The 14,766-nt window shown below is 39.2% G+C and overlaps 1 protein-coding gene across 1 annotated transcript in view; it reads right to left on the reverse strand.

Moving 5' to 3' along the window:
- Positions 1-5,483: 5,483 nt before the first annotated feature.
- LOC147887077 (agamous-like MADS-box protein AGL11) overlaps positions 5,484-14,766 on the reverse strand; it is a 39,571-nt gene continuing 30,288 nt past the window's right edge. The window contains exons 3-8 of the mRNA XM_087394218.1: positions 8,744-8,808; positions 8,481-8,580; positions 8,297-8,338; positions 8,129-8,170; positions 7,864-8,032; positions 5,484-5,548 (exon numbers count right to left, since the gene is read on the reverse strand). Coding sequence (XP_087250344.1) covers positions 5,484-5,548; positions 7,864-8,032; positions 8,129-8,170; positions 8,297-8,338; positions 8,481-8,580; positions 8,744-8,808 — 483 coding nt within the window. The remainder of the gene's footprint in view (positions 5,549-7,863; positions 8,033-8,128; positions 8,171-8,296; positions 8,339-8,480; positions 8,581-8,743; positions 8,809-14,766) is intronic.

A 14,766-nucleotide genomic window follows, 5' to 3' on the forward strand; every position in this document is an offset into this window, starting at 1 on the left:
GGTGGGATTGTTGATCGAGGATTGACCATCCTAGTGGTTGACATCAGCCATACTGCCTATAGTATAATTTTAGTCAGCAAAGTGGTCACATTAGTGCCATGTGTTTCACATCACCAGGTAGCATGTTGATTGATTCAGAGCTGACATGCCCATGGCGATGGTCTATCGAGCATAGTGGTTGACATGGACCACCAAGAATCCTATCCATGGCTTCAAAGATGCTTGAATAGTGCCATGTGCAAGCACAAACATGGTGGTCAGAGACTACAATGGCATGTCACCACACAATACATGTGAAGGCACCAACATCATGGAATGTCTAATAGTCATAATAGACCTTATGATGCTGTAGGGGTTGGTACAATAGAGGGGGCTACAATGATGGTGGGCTGGACCTAAAATTTTTGAAATGGAGCTCTCCCCTTCATGTCCCAAAAAAAAGAAGACTGCATGTGTGCTATCCCATGTCATGTGACCTTCCCATCATTTGTAATCCCGCCTACCAGAACACATTGTGAGATGACCCAAAAGTGGTTCTACAATTGGATACACCCAATCATGCATCGACTCATCACCCTGGGCTATGCAACACTAGATAGCATTGACTTGAGGTAGTGGAAGACTAGGTCACAATCCATTTGACCAAACATTAATCAGAACCTTGTTAAGTTATTCATTTAAAGATGATGCCACATTAGTAAGGTATTAGGGATATCATTGTGCCACTGATATTGGCACAAAAATTATGCTAATTTTCTATTATCGTTAGCTTATGGTTTAGCTTTGTAGATCAACTCTACTTTTCTTGAATCCATGGCATCTTGTTCATATAGCTTAGGAGCTTTTTAGTTTGCACATAGCCTCATTTTGCTTCCAAATCTCACTTAGATGCTTGATGTTCGAGAAAAGGTCGGTAATTATAGATGATTTGCTTGGGTTAGAGTCTTGGAAAATCACTATTGGCAAGACATTGGATAGGTCAGAATGGCTTGATGAGATTGGGCTACTAGAGCACCTATATCATCCTTAAAAATGTGAGATCTAGCAACAAACTCCTTGAGATTCAACTTCTCTTCTTTCCTTCTTGATCGTCTCCATTCATAGTGTTTGTTAATCTTCATCTTCCAAACCACTATTGTGCAAATCAAAGAAAAGCGAGTCTTCATTGGACTCAATTTGGTTTTACTTCAACTTGCATTAATGCATGGCTTTATGGTGCACCAGTACTTGAGTAGCCCAAATCATGGATTAGACCATTTGTTTGAAAGCCACATTTGCATTCTGTAGGTGCAACAAAAAAATTTAGATTTGAGCATAAACAATGAATAAAGAAAGGATTTAGGACTCTAGATTTGGCCCATTGTCTTGTGTCAAAACTAGGCTATGTATTTATTGATCGTAAAATCCTTTCGGTAGAATATCTTTGACAAAATTTAGAGTGTGAGGTCCGCATCCCAACATCTCACTAGAAATGTGTTGCGCAAGGCATCAAAGTGATGAAATTCATGTTTCCATATTGTTCTACTCAAAACATTGTTGTTTTCTACAAAAAAAGACATCCTTTTTTTAGGCTTGATCTTCTTGCACTATAGCTGAAGCATTGGCCTTCCGTGCATTTTCAAACAAAATGATGTTAGCATTAGAATCCTTTGATAAAAACCCAAAATAATCTGGGTACTTTATCGTCTTTGATTGGTTGCTAAGGCTACCCGCATGGGTGATGACAGGGACTGTAACAATCTCATAGCAATAGAACTATATTGCGAAAGAATACATCAATGGGTCCAATAGCAACATAGATGCAATAACAACAAAATGGGAACATAAGAGTACTGAATCCTTGGTGAAATCCCCTTTGAATGAAAAACTACTACTTCTTTCACAGCTTAATTAGAGTGCAATGGAATGTTGTTGATCCTTATAATGGTAATAATTCTCATCATTAGAAATCCGTTCACATTCTTTTTGCTATTGTGCGGTCACCGAAGTGCTAATGAGATTTTACTTGGATAACAAAAATTACATTTTCATCCAAACATCAGTTCATTCTACCATCTTGCAAGAAAGGACAACAATATACAAACTCACAAACAAGACAAGTAAGAAGAATAAATAGAAGGAGTATTCAGTATGTACAAAAGAGAATCCCTCTGTTGATTCTATTCTACTTTAAAATACAACTAGTACAAATAGAGTTTAGTAATAACTTGATGTGATGGAAAATTGACTAATACAATAGAGCAATAGATTTGCAAAGAAAGAATCAAAACTCAACATTGGAGAATGATGCTCTTAAAAACATATCCTCCACACTCAACCAACCATTGACCTTTGAATTAGGATGTCGTGCATACAGAAACTAAAGCCCTAAATAGCTATTTACATTGATGATCCTAAATGAGATTTGAATGGCAAATAAAAAATTAATGACCCATGGGGTGAGTCCTTCCTAAGATGACCTCTCTTGCTTAACATTCTAGGACTCTATTTCTCAAAATACTATAGAATCATGGGGTCAAGATGCTAGCACCATGCTTAGGAGGAGTGAACTTGTTTTTAATGGGATGAAATTGAAATTAGGGAGGAGTTGATGGAGCCAGATGCCCTCTCATTTCCCACTAATGCATGAAAAAAGGAAAACATGTGACATCACTTGCATCGTGAAACATTTCCTATCCTTGGGTGAGATTTACCATGTATATCAACTTCCAAACAAGCATAGATAGCTCCTCAAGAGTATGGAGAAACAATGGAAATGTAGCCACCTTTCAATAGAGAGATGGCCTCCATGCATGTCATGGCTTATCAATAACATAGAGAAAGGTATCCAGATGTGGAGCAAGGTAGTAGGTCATTGTTCAAAGGACCCAATGGTTATAATGACAAAGCAGATGATGCTCTCTTATTGGGAGCTAGTCATTGGTTCAACTGAACCATTCCTAAGGAGAAGATCTTAAAGGAAGGCGCGCAAGGGAAACAAAAATATATATGGAGTATATATATATGAGATGATTGGTTATTGTGTAGATACATGGAATAAATATTGATGAGTAAATACATGAGAGGATTGGTTATTATGTAGATGCAAAGTTGAAAATATGTTCTACTGGACACTCATGTATGTAAAGGATGCATGCCTATGACATAAAACTTACATTGATTTATTCAAGGTTACACAACATATCTTCTCATCCGTCTCAACTCACACTAAAATGGATCAGAACAAGTATTAATTTCCATTCATGGTTTAGGAGAAATACTTTTTTATTATTTGAAACTCACCCTCTCTCTCCTGCATTATTACCTACCCTATGTCCTTACACTAATCAACTTCTCCTCTCCTTAATCCCCTTCTTTTCACCTTTACATAGATGAAAGTCATCCTAAGATTTTTCCGTGTTGCAAAATGAAATGAAAGTGATGCATAAGCCTAGATAATACATGGAAAGAGATTAAGTTATGATTGGATAAAGTAAGTTCTAGGATTATATGCTAGCATTCTTTTGTTCATGATGTATACATCCAAACCTCCATTAGCATAATGCACACTCCCATTAGCTATACTTTTCGTGGAACAACACGCAAAAAAAAAAGTGTAAAACGCATGCAATAATACAAAGGCCCTATATCCGATGTTTCACAAGGTGTGAAATATAAGACTCCACCCTCTGGAAATATTTTCTGAAGACATTCTTGGGGGATAAATTTCTCATATCATCCTTCTAGATCTTGTTAAGTCAAATATCTACATTAGTGGATTACGTAATCAATGTTAGTAATTCTAATAGGATCTGAAAAGGCATGTTTAAATCGATTGATTCAATTGGAATGCCTGAATGCTGGAAGTTATGCCGGCCTATATGATGCACGTTTCAATGCAATACAATCATCTTTTTGGTCTCTCTTTCTTCTGCCTTCATTTTGTCTAGTATCTTCCTTGTAGAGTTCGTAATCAAACATGGTATCAGAGCCTAACTTGCTGTGCTGAGCCTGACGTATGTGACAATCAAGTGATGCTCCATTTTGACGATGGTGGATGAGTGTTGAGTTTAAGAGCGTGGTGCTAGGAATGCCATAATGATTCCTTCCATGCCAAAATTATTGAGGAAGTCAACCGATTGAATGGCCTCTCCATCGACTACCTTAGAGTCCCTAAAGCAGTATCGATGCGTTGATCGATTTGATGGGAACTAATTACCACCTGTGGAAGCTGCGCATCACTACAACACTCCAAGCAAAAGGCTTATGAAAGACCGTGTTGGGAGACAATTATAAGCCACCAAAAGAAGAGGCAGACAAACTTGCTTTGTGGGATACTCAAGATGCAAAGGCCGAGCAAGAAATCTTTTATCAATTGACAAATACCCAACTCTTACATGTCAACAGTGCTAAATCTTCCAAGGAAGTGTGGGACCTGCTCGCAACCCTTTATGAAACAAAATCATTAGTGAACAAGACTTACCTGAGGTGCCAACTACTCAATCTGAAGATGGACGAAGAGGACTCAATTATTACACACATATCACAAGACCTTCATGGAACAATTGGCATCAATTGGAATGACAATTGAGGAGGATGAGGAGTGCATTATGTTTTTGAATTCATTGTCTCAATCCTACGATCATCTCAACATCATGCTAAGTGCCTGCTAAGCGCTACTAAAGAAATGAAGTTTAAAGAGCTGACCAATATAATATTGCATGAAGAGATCTGATAGAAGCAAAATAAAGCCAAAGACAGGTATTCAAATGGCCTTATTTGTAGGTAGAAGACAATACAAGAAGAAAGAAAGCACTAAAGCTACAAGCTCATGGAATGGAGCTAGCCAAGTGACATGAGCAAGCATGAATGCTTCTACTATGGGAACCTCAGATGCTTTGCTCGAAACTGTAGAAAGAAGATGGAAGACCGAAAGAGCGAGAGGGCTGAATCCAATGCAATGATTGTGGAGAAAGAATCAATTTTGAGGTTTTTCTAAAGCTAATTATTCTTATGAATGATAGATAGAATGTTAGATGGAGGGTGATGATGTTTGACTTACGGGAGGGTGTTAGAACATCGTGATTTGTTAGATGTTAAGACAAACACCTACATTAGTGGATTATGTAATCAATGTTAGTGATTCTAATAAGATGTGAAAAGGCATGTTTGAATCAATTGATTCAGTTGTAACTCCTGAACGCTGGAAGTTATGCCGGCCTATATGATGCATGTTTCAATGCAATACAATCATCTTTTCTTGATCAGATTTTTTTGGTCTCTCTTTCTTCTGCCTTCTTTTCGTCTAGTATCTTCCTTGTAGATTTCATAATAGAACATGGTATTAGAGCCTGACGTACATGACAATCGAGTGATGCTCCAACTTGACAATGGTGGATGAGCATTGCATTTGAGAGCGTGGTTCTAGGAATGCCATAATGATTCCTTCCACGTCAAAATTATTGAGGAAGTCAATCAATTGAATGGCCTCTCCATCCACTGCCTTAGAATCCTGAAGGAATATCAATTCGTTGATCGATTTGATGGAACCAATTACCAACTATGGAAGCTGCACAATACAACGCTCCAAGCAAAAGGCTTATGGAAGACCATGTCGAGAGACAATGATAAGCCACCAAACATTAAGAAAGATTTGGGGTCTCAAAAGGACCTCATAAGGAATGGATTAAGAAATGGATTAAGTTAATTGGAATTGAACCCACGATGGTAACCCATGGTCTAAGGGTCCCATAGCATTGACTCAACTGACATGGGTACCTTTACTTTGAATTTGGAAAACCTTGGCCTTTGGATGGAGGTGGATGGTGGATTGATCAAAGGCCTACGATGCTCAAAATGGTGAGAGACTGAAGGGAGGAGGCACCTTTGGTGGGCTCCAAACTGGCAAACTTTCACAAATAGGTGAAGTATTAAAGAGGGAGAAGGCGCCTTTAGTTGTCGACCATTGAATCTTGAGTAGATCTATGGTGGAGATGGGTGAGACAAATGAAGGGTGGAGATGGAGACGCATTTTGGAGGATGGAGATGCATTTATGCAATTGGATGGCTAGGATTGAAGTGCATAATCAATGGCTCAGATTGGAGCACATTTTTGATGCATCTCTCTCCTTGGATCTCCTTCAAATCAAATGGATGGCCCGGATTGAAGTGCCTTTTTGATCCATCTCCTCCCTTGGATCTCTTTCAAATCAATGGCCCGGATTGAAGCACCTTTTGCTTTCATGTCCTCCCTTGGATCTTCTACAAATCAATGGCTAAGATTGTGGATCTTCCTTCTTTCATCTCATCCCTTGGATCCATTACTTGATCAAGGGCTTATATTTTATCCCTCTAATCCTTTAATAGTATCCCTTAGATCTACCCCTTGATCTAATGGCCAAGAGTGCTCTAGCACAAATTTGAATATGACCCTTGGATTATAGCACAAATTTGAATATGACCCTTGGATTAGAGATCAAATCAATGGCTAGGAATGAAGACCATGGGTCTAAACCATGGGTGAGATGTCTCGCTATCCATCAATGCTCTCAACCTGGCCTATTATACACCTCAACACACCATTGCCCCACAAAAAGGAGCACTCTCATTGGTACACCTCAAATCTCTCTAATTCTTTGAAATTAGGAAACACTAATTGGAGGCCCTTTTGAGACCCCATTTCTCCCCTAATGAGAAGAGGCAGACGAACTTGCAGTGTGGAAACATCAAGATGCAAAGGCCAAGCAAGAAATATTCTATCAATGGACAAATACCCAACTCTTGCATGTCAACAGCGCTAAATCTTCCAAGGAAGCACGGGACTTGATCGCAACCCTTTATAAAACAAAATCATTGGCAAAAAAGACTTAGCTAAGGCGCCAACTACTCAATCTCAGGATGGACGAAGAGGACTCAATTGCTACACACATATTGCATGACCTTCACAAAACAATTGGCGTCAATTAGAATGAAAATTGAGGAGTACGAGGAGTACATTATGTTTTTTAATTCATTGCCTAAATCCTACGATCATCTCAACATCATGCTATGTGCTATTACTGAAGAAATGAAGTTTAAAGAGCTGACCAGTATAATATTGCAAGAAGAGATCTTATAGAAGCAAAATAAAGCCAAAGACAAAGGCATTCAAATGGCCTTATTTGCAGGTGGAAGACAATACAAGAAGAAAGAAAGCACTAAAGTTACAAGCTCATGGAATGGAGCTGGCCAGGTTGACATGAGCAAGTGTGAATGCTTCTACTGTGGGAAGCTTAGACCCTTTGCTGAAGCCAATCCAATGACCGTGGAGAAAGAATCAGCTTTGAAGTTTTTCTAAAGCTAATTATTGTGATGAATGATAGATAGAATGTTAGATGGATAGATTGTAAGATAGAGGGTGATGATGTTTGACTTATGGGAGGGTGTTAGAACATCGTGACTCGTTAGATGTTGTTAAGTCAAACATCTACATTAGTGTATTATGTAATCAATGTTAGTGATTCTAATAAGATCTAAAAAGGCATGTTTGAATCGATTGATTTAGTTGTAACACCTAAACGCTGGAAGTTATGCCCGCCTATATGATGCACTTTTCAATGCAATACAATCATCTTTTCTTGATTGACTCTCTCTGGTCTCTCTTTATTCTGCCTTCATTTCATCTAGTATCTTCCTTTCAGAGTTCATAATTGAACACTATGATCACTAAGGATGTTATTCATTTGATTACATGGTTGATACTATCAACTAGCAGCCACGTGGCTCGATCAGCCCAATAGGCAACATATTTTCTGACATAGATTCAACTTGCTAGCCAATCATTAAGAGTTTGAGCATTATCTACACTCTGGAAAGTGAGGTTAATGAGAGAAAGAGAGAGAGAACCTGCAAAGTTACACCCAAGCTGCACTAAGGTTGTCTCGGTGGCAGTTATGCTTGAAACAGGAGGTTGCGCCATTACGACCCCTGCCCTTGAGGATGACTTTATACTCGAGGATACCTGAGAATCTGAAAAGTTTGCTGCCAACGTAGTATTGCCTTGCATCCTATTCACCTGGATAAGCTTCCATATCAAGGTTAAGGAAAGTGATGTTCAGAAAAGCACACCACGCTTCATTAAATCCAATGCAATGACATGAGGTTGGCCTACCTTCATTCTAAGCATCTCATTTTGTTGACAAATCAGACCCTCCTGAGAAGACAAGTCAAACGTTGTAAAAACGTTGACAACGCAACCACACAATCATCACCTTTCAAACACTCTAGTAAGGAAGCGTGTGACAGTTGTAATCATCCAAAAACATAACTAATTACGGACCTGTCTAATAAGATCTTGTAGTTCTTCCATCAGCAATTGAGTCTGCCCAGCAATTTCATGGAGTTTGAACATGATGATGACCAAATTAAGACTAGCAACGTTCTATAGAAAGTAAAGGATGGTGAAAGAATAATTTGATTTTAGCGCAAATAGAGACAAAGTCTATTAAAAATAGACTGCCAACCTTTCTTGCCCTCACTCGATCTGTGCCATATTCTAATTGTCTTTCTAGCTTTTGCAAATCCTTCAGTGATAATCCTGCCAAATTTTCGCCCATCATGTACCTGCAGTATTATCAAAAGGTTAGAAGGGTTAAGGTGCAATCCCGTTGCAATCTTTATAACTTGCATGAAGCGATCACTGGAACAATAGGAATATATTAAAGCCACGACGAAACCTTCAATGCATAAAAGCGTTGTGGCAATCATTACAAAACATAGGCCTCACCTTAGTTCCTTTTGCATGAAAGCCAAATGCTCCTTCAATTTGAATGCCTCGTGCTGCAGTATCATCTGAGGTAAGATATGGAACATCAACATTAAAATCCCCATAATTGCTGAATAATTTGTTTTGACATTGAAGCACTAGAGAGAGAATCATCACTAGAGATTATCCTTTTCTTAAGATTCACAAAGCCACAATTTATAGTCACACCTTCAATAAATATAACCACAAAATGATAGATATATATCAATGCAACATGTCTTTTGTTGGTTGCTTGATAGATAAGCGTATTTGAACATGCATATAGCATTAGCTCTCAAAACATCCCCTTCTTCCTTTTAGCTAATATATCACACAAATACTTCGATTCTGTATACTTATACTTCAGTTATAATAATAACATAATAATGTGATTCTGACTTTAAAATTTCATAATATTGCCAAATAAAATTCAGATTTATTAGTACATTCTTTTAATGTATTAAAATTCTAACCCAAACAAATGCAATCATCCTTAATGCAATATGGATCGGTCCCTTGTTTTTAATGGAACTAGCTTTCTTCCCAATGGCTATAATTGAAAAACCTTTTTAATGAAAAGGAGATGGCTTAGTGCAAAGAGACAATGTAATAGCAAATAAGATACACAAACATTATAACAACTTGATGGCTATACAAGGAATGATAATGTATTTGAAATATATCCTAGACGAATGATTATAGAGATTAATTTAAACATCTTGGAAAATGAAAGGCATTTGAAAATTTTATTACATTATTTAAATTTAATGGTAAGGCTTGCCCACTACTTTTCCAAATGTATGAATTAGAAAGATGATAGATAGAACAATTCAAACTCTTCTCGTAGATTGTGAAGTTAATCACAAGTTTAAATAAAAATTAGACAAATCAAGGAAATACTAGCACATTTTATTGCATTGTTTTTGCTTTTATCTATTTCTGCAATCTCTTTTATTTCTTAAGGAGAGGTTTGGGGGAGGACCATTGGGGTAATATGGACCGTTCAATCCAAAAGAATTGGGAGATTAAATTTTGTGCATTGATTTGGTAGTTGAGATTTCTATTAAGGAGAGGTTTCACTTACATGGGAAAGACGATTGGAGCAACTTTATTGTGCGGGACAGAGTTTCAACTTACAATAACCTCCATAGCCTTCCCTTTCTCCAACTCACTTCTACATGTGCCTGCTTGCTACTGATCGATGAAGAGCCCAAGGTTTCAGGTATAATGACATTGTGATATGTGACGAATCAAACTAGGACCATTTTTCTTAACCTTCTCCAAGATGCCTTGCGTTACAAGCCAAGTTGCTTGCTCTGCAAGCAATCTCCACTGACATCATTGATTGCTCAAGATTGCCTTTATGTACAACTTATTGTGACATCATCTGCGACATCACAAACGAACAGATTGCTGACTATACTGCCACTAAGGCTTGGCACTTAGTATATGACTAACCTCCTACTCATCAAAAGTTAATTTGGTGTTGGTAAAACCATAGTCTAGATAGCTAGAGAAATTTATGATAGAGTTATGATATAGTTTGGCACAACCATAGCCTAGATAGCTAGAGAAAATAATGATAGGATCATGATAGGGCATCTTGATTTGGACTCGCTTTTCTTGTCCAGAATCAACAAGCTCTATATAGACTTGGAGCCACTCAACATCAACACACGCTCGTAATTGATAAGGCAATGTCCTCTTCCTGTGAGCAACGATGAGTTGCTTCAATGCGGACTGTTCTGTGTAGTCTTCATCTCTCCTCACATCTTCCTGCATACATGCTTGTTTGTTCTGGAGGTATTTATTCCGAACTTCCACAAAACAAAACATACAGTTTTTTGGCGTTGGATCATGATTGTGAGCTTCCAAAGACGTTTGTTCTTGTCGATTGTACCTACGCAATGACAGAGTTTTGGAATCTTTTTGGATCCCTCTTAAGCAACTTTCAAGTGTTTGCTTGATTGATTACAATCGAAGGAGAATCTAAATGGTGCAGATCGATGCTACTTGATAGATTGGAAGCGTGCACTCTAAGATTAGAAGCGTACGAAACAACTTCCACAAAATTTGGGGCGTCGTATACTCCAAACACAAATTTTCGGGCTTGGTCGTAGGGGCTAGGCTAGGCGGATCATGTAGGTCGGCCATTAAACAAGACGCAAACCAAGAGAACAGCATACCCAATCGAGTCAAGCCTTTGTGGTGTGGGATCGGTGCTAAATTTGCTTGAGCATATGGTGCAAGTGCCTCTCGGATATTGTTTCTCTTGGGACGTGCTTAATGGGGATAATATTGAAAACAGAGTAGGAGTAGTATATATAGTAATTCAATGTATGTTTCATTGAATGAATCGTGCGTACAAATAGAGTTTGGGAGATAGAAACGAAGAGGTGTATGTGACAGTTAGTGGTCTTACGTTCCAGTACTCCCCCTTAAGATCATCTGAGTCGGGATTTATTCTCGGGATTTATCTGGGTCTTCATCTGAGTCGTCCTCATCTTCTTCGTAGAATTTGCCTTGATCATCTTGGTCATCTTGATCATCACTAGCTTGGTCTTGATCTTCGTGATCATGCGCCTCTCGTCTGGGTCATTTGTGTCGTCACGCTCTTCTTGATTGCCATCATCTTCTGGTTCTGGTTCGTCTTGGGCTACAGCTGCAATTCGATCGTAGTCTTGTGCATCAACAGGCGGACCATTGTATCCTGTTCTGCATGCAACGTAGCCTACCATTACAGATTTGTGCTGTTTAGTTTTGTAGTCATCCGACGGATCCGAATTGCCAGAGCGGAATTTCTTGAATTGCGATTCAGCTTTTTCACCCGGATGAAAGGATACGTCTATCTCGATGCACAGAAAAAGTGAATTCTTTTTCTTGACTTTTGGATCGACCCTTCGTTTTGCATAATTGACGATAACAGGATCATTCGTAGGGTTGTGGAAGTTAGCCTTTAGAATAGAGGCGTTGAATGACCCAAATTTACCATCAAACAGGCGTACAGTTTGCTGCAGGTCGATGCTTGCATTTGTTTTGGTTTTTGCGCCATTTCGATGCTCTTTCTCTTTCGAATCTTTGATTTGCCCTTCAATTCGTGACTTTTGTGCGTCTGCGCGGGTCTGTGTTTCCGCGTTGGACAGATTTGTGTCCATTTCGTCTCCTACTTGTGGCTGGAGGTGACCTTTGGTCGGCAGATTTGTGTGCTCTACCTTTCGATATTGCCCATCGGTGGGGCTCTTGTGTCCTTCGTTGAGGGTCTTTTCTTGGATGCAATTTGCATTGTTTCTAGGCTTTTGCGCCGTGTGCAGGTCTAAGTTAACTGCACATTGATTTTGCCCATTGATTGTGGGCTTTCGCAGGACTTTCTTCAACGAGATAATGCTTACGTTGCAATAGATAATGCTTGCCATGGCAATCAGGGTCCAAAGTTCAAAAAGCAAAGACAATCTGCTCTCAGAGTAGGTGATTACAAGAATGGATCCAGGTGTAGATGCAGCGAGAATGGCTACACAGAGGAGAAAGGCGAGGAGGCTGAGTTGCAGACTTTCTTTTATTGTGGTACATTGGGAGTGCCAATGCCTTTTGCATTACGAGAAAGAAAGTTAAACATTCGCTCATGGTTTTTAGCTGTGTATATTGCCTCTTATGTCGTCCCTATTCTTCGCTCTCTGTGGCTTGCCACGGGCTCCCCACTAGTCTCTATTATTGAGAGGTTTCAGTTTTGCCAGTTAGGATAAAATCTCCTATCATCGGATTAGATCGACCAAATATGTATGCATTTTGTACGCACGCTATCTCGTTCCCCACATTCATATCCAAACTTCCCAATCTCCTCAGCCCCAATCGTGTAATTCGTACACCCTGCACCATTTCTTGACTCCTTGCAAACTAGCTAGCTCTAGGCATCTCCTTTCTATGTTTGAAGCACGAACGTCCATATTATTCAAGCATCTACACACATACAAAGCAAACAACCGGTTTGGCTCCACGTGGTAAATTCTCCCTCCTCGGCTTTCTATATGATTTCTTGGATTCCTCGAAAGCCTCCAATATAGAACCTCGGTCGTGTGGTCATCTTTTTCTGCCACAACAAAGAGACGAGCAGAGCGATCTCCATCCCCCGAACACCATCCAAAATGACGATGGAGAGTATCTCCCACCAAAAAGAGGAAGTGACAAGGTCGAATTCAAGCTAATGAATGATGAAATCAACCTGCGAGCGGGTCAATTTATGATGCCAGCAAGAGCGGAAGAAAGCAAGGGCTCGAACCTTGAAGACCTCGGTGAAGACAAAGATCTAGCCCTAGAAAAAATCTGAAGAAACCGTTGGCAACCCCAACCCTTCAGTCAATGTCGCTCACGCTGGCCACAACTCGAAGGTTTCGTTGAGAAAATTTGTTCGAGACACCTTCAAAACCTTACATTGTTGGCCTATCTTATTCCTCTATGCATGCAGACCCTCTCGTTGATCCGAAGGTAAAGAAAACGACGTCTCTTTTTATGTGCATTACGATCGATACCCCTTTCCATCCTGGGGAGAAAGATTCTGGCCAAGACAAAGAGCATGCAACAGATGATGTCCATCAATCAATAGTAACATGCAGCATTAGAAAAGATCACCAGCAAATGAAGATTCAAAAGATGCCGTGATGCAAATTATCAAGATGAAGATCAAGATAAGGGGTCTGAATTAGATAAAGAAGACTATGTTGAAAACGAATTTGACGAAGACGATGATCTTGAGAATGAAGACATAACTCCTTTCTCTCGCTTGAGGGGAAAAAAAGGAGAACAACCTCAAGAAATCCTAATTGTTAAAGTACCATATGCAAGTTGAACAAAGATGAAGACCAAAATGATAATGTTGCTGCTGATAATCCAAACTGTATTAGATCCTGGTTGAATCGAATTATATTCATACACAATCATAATTGGCGACTCACCTCCAAATGGAAAACTGGTGAATCACACACAGAGTCACTTTCATACTCTATTACTCATAAGACTTTCGTCTTAAGGGGTAGTATAGAAAGTAAGACGTAAATCTTAGAAACATTCACACACACACACGGTGAAGAGGTGATATGAATCGACACGCCTCTAGATGAAACGACACCATCTACTACTATATCTCGATATATGCACGAATGTCAACCAATCAATATACACAATTGTATACAAACTCTGATTTCTATAGACAAGTGAGACTCAACAATTGATGAGAAGAATGCCAACAATCCGCTAACAAAGACAGCTTTTGTGGTGCCGAGTTGTGCAAAAATGGCTCATCTAATCACATCGAGCGGTGCCGAGACACGAAAGAGGTCAATAAAAATAAAACTTTCATGCAAGGCTAGTTCATTTAGAGTCCATGCATTTCTCAATGCCACGTAACCTTTGATTTAGAAACACATGGAGTGGTTCTTAAACAAGTTTCAAAAAAAGTTGGATAAGTGGAGAAGCTTTCAGGCAAATTTGGCAGGGAGGAGATTGGTGCTTAGCCACTGCCTTTACCCTATCTCTATTTTTTATCTATCTTGCGGGTCTCCCTCTAAAACTAGAAGAATCATGTGTAGATCCTTTTTGTGGGGGGAAAACAACAAAATTTCCAAGGTAAGATGAAGCTACTATATTAAACCTAGGGAAGAAAGGGGGTCTAGGTGTTATAGATATTTCACCTGTTGCCAAAAAACTCTCTACCACATGGGTAGTCAAAGCTCTACTAAATACAGAAGATGACTGGGCTCAGCTTCTATTGAGAAACATGAGGCACATCTGAGCCTACAGGGCTCCTAAATGGAGAAATCATCCTCTTACCTCAGCTATCTTCAACCCTAAACCCTGCAAAACCAAAGGAAGCACACTCTGGAAATCTATTTGGGGTGATTTTGAAGAGATAAAAACCTTTCTTCAATTCTTTCATAAAGATGATTTCATGGCCATGGACTTAGTATGGGTGTCAAAAGTTTTCAGAAACTATACACTGACACAGAAATAATTTA

The sequence above is a fragment of the Dipteris shenzhenensis genome, chromosome 23, assembly GCF_047967505.1.
Source record: "Dipteris shenzhenensis isolate YYH24624 ecotype China chromosome 23, Dip_SZ_1.0, whole genome shotgun sequence".
In the NCBI taxonomy this organism is placed as follows: Eukaryota; Viridiplantae; Streptophyta; class Polypodiopsida; order Gleicheniales; family Dipteridaceae; genus Dipteris; species Dipteris shenzhenensis.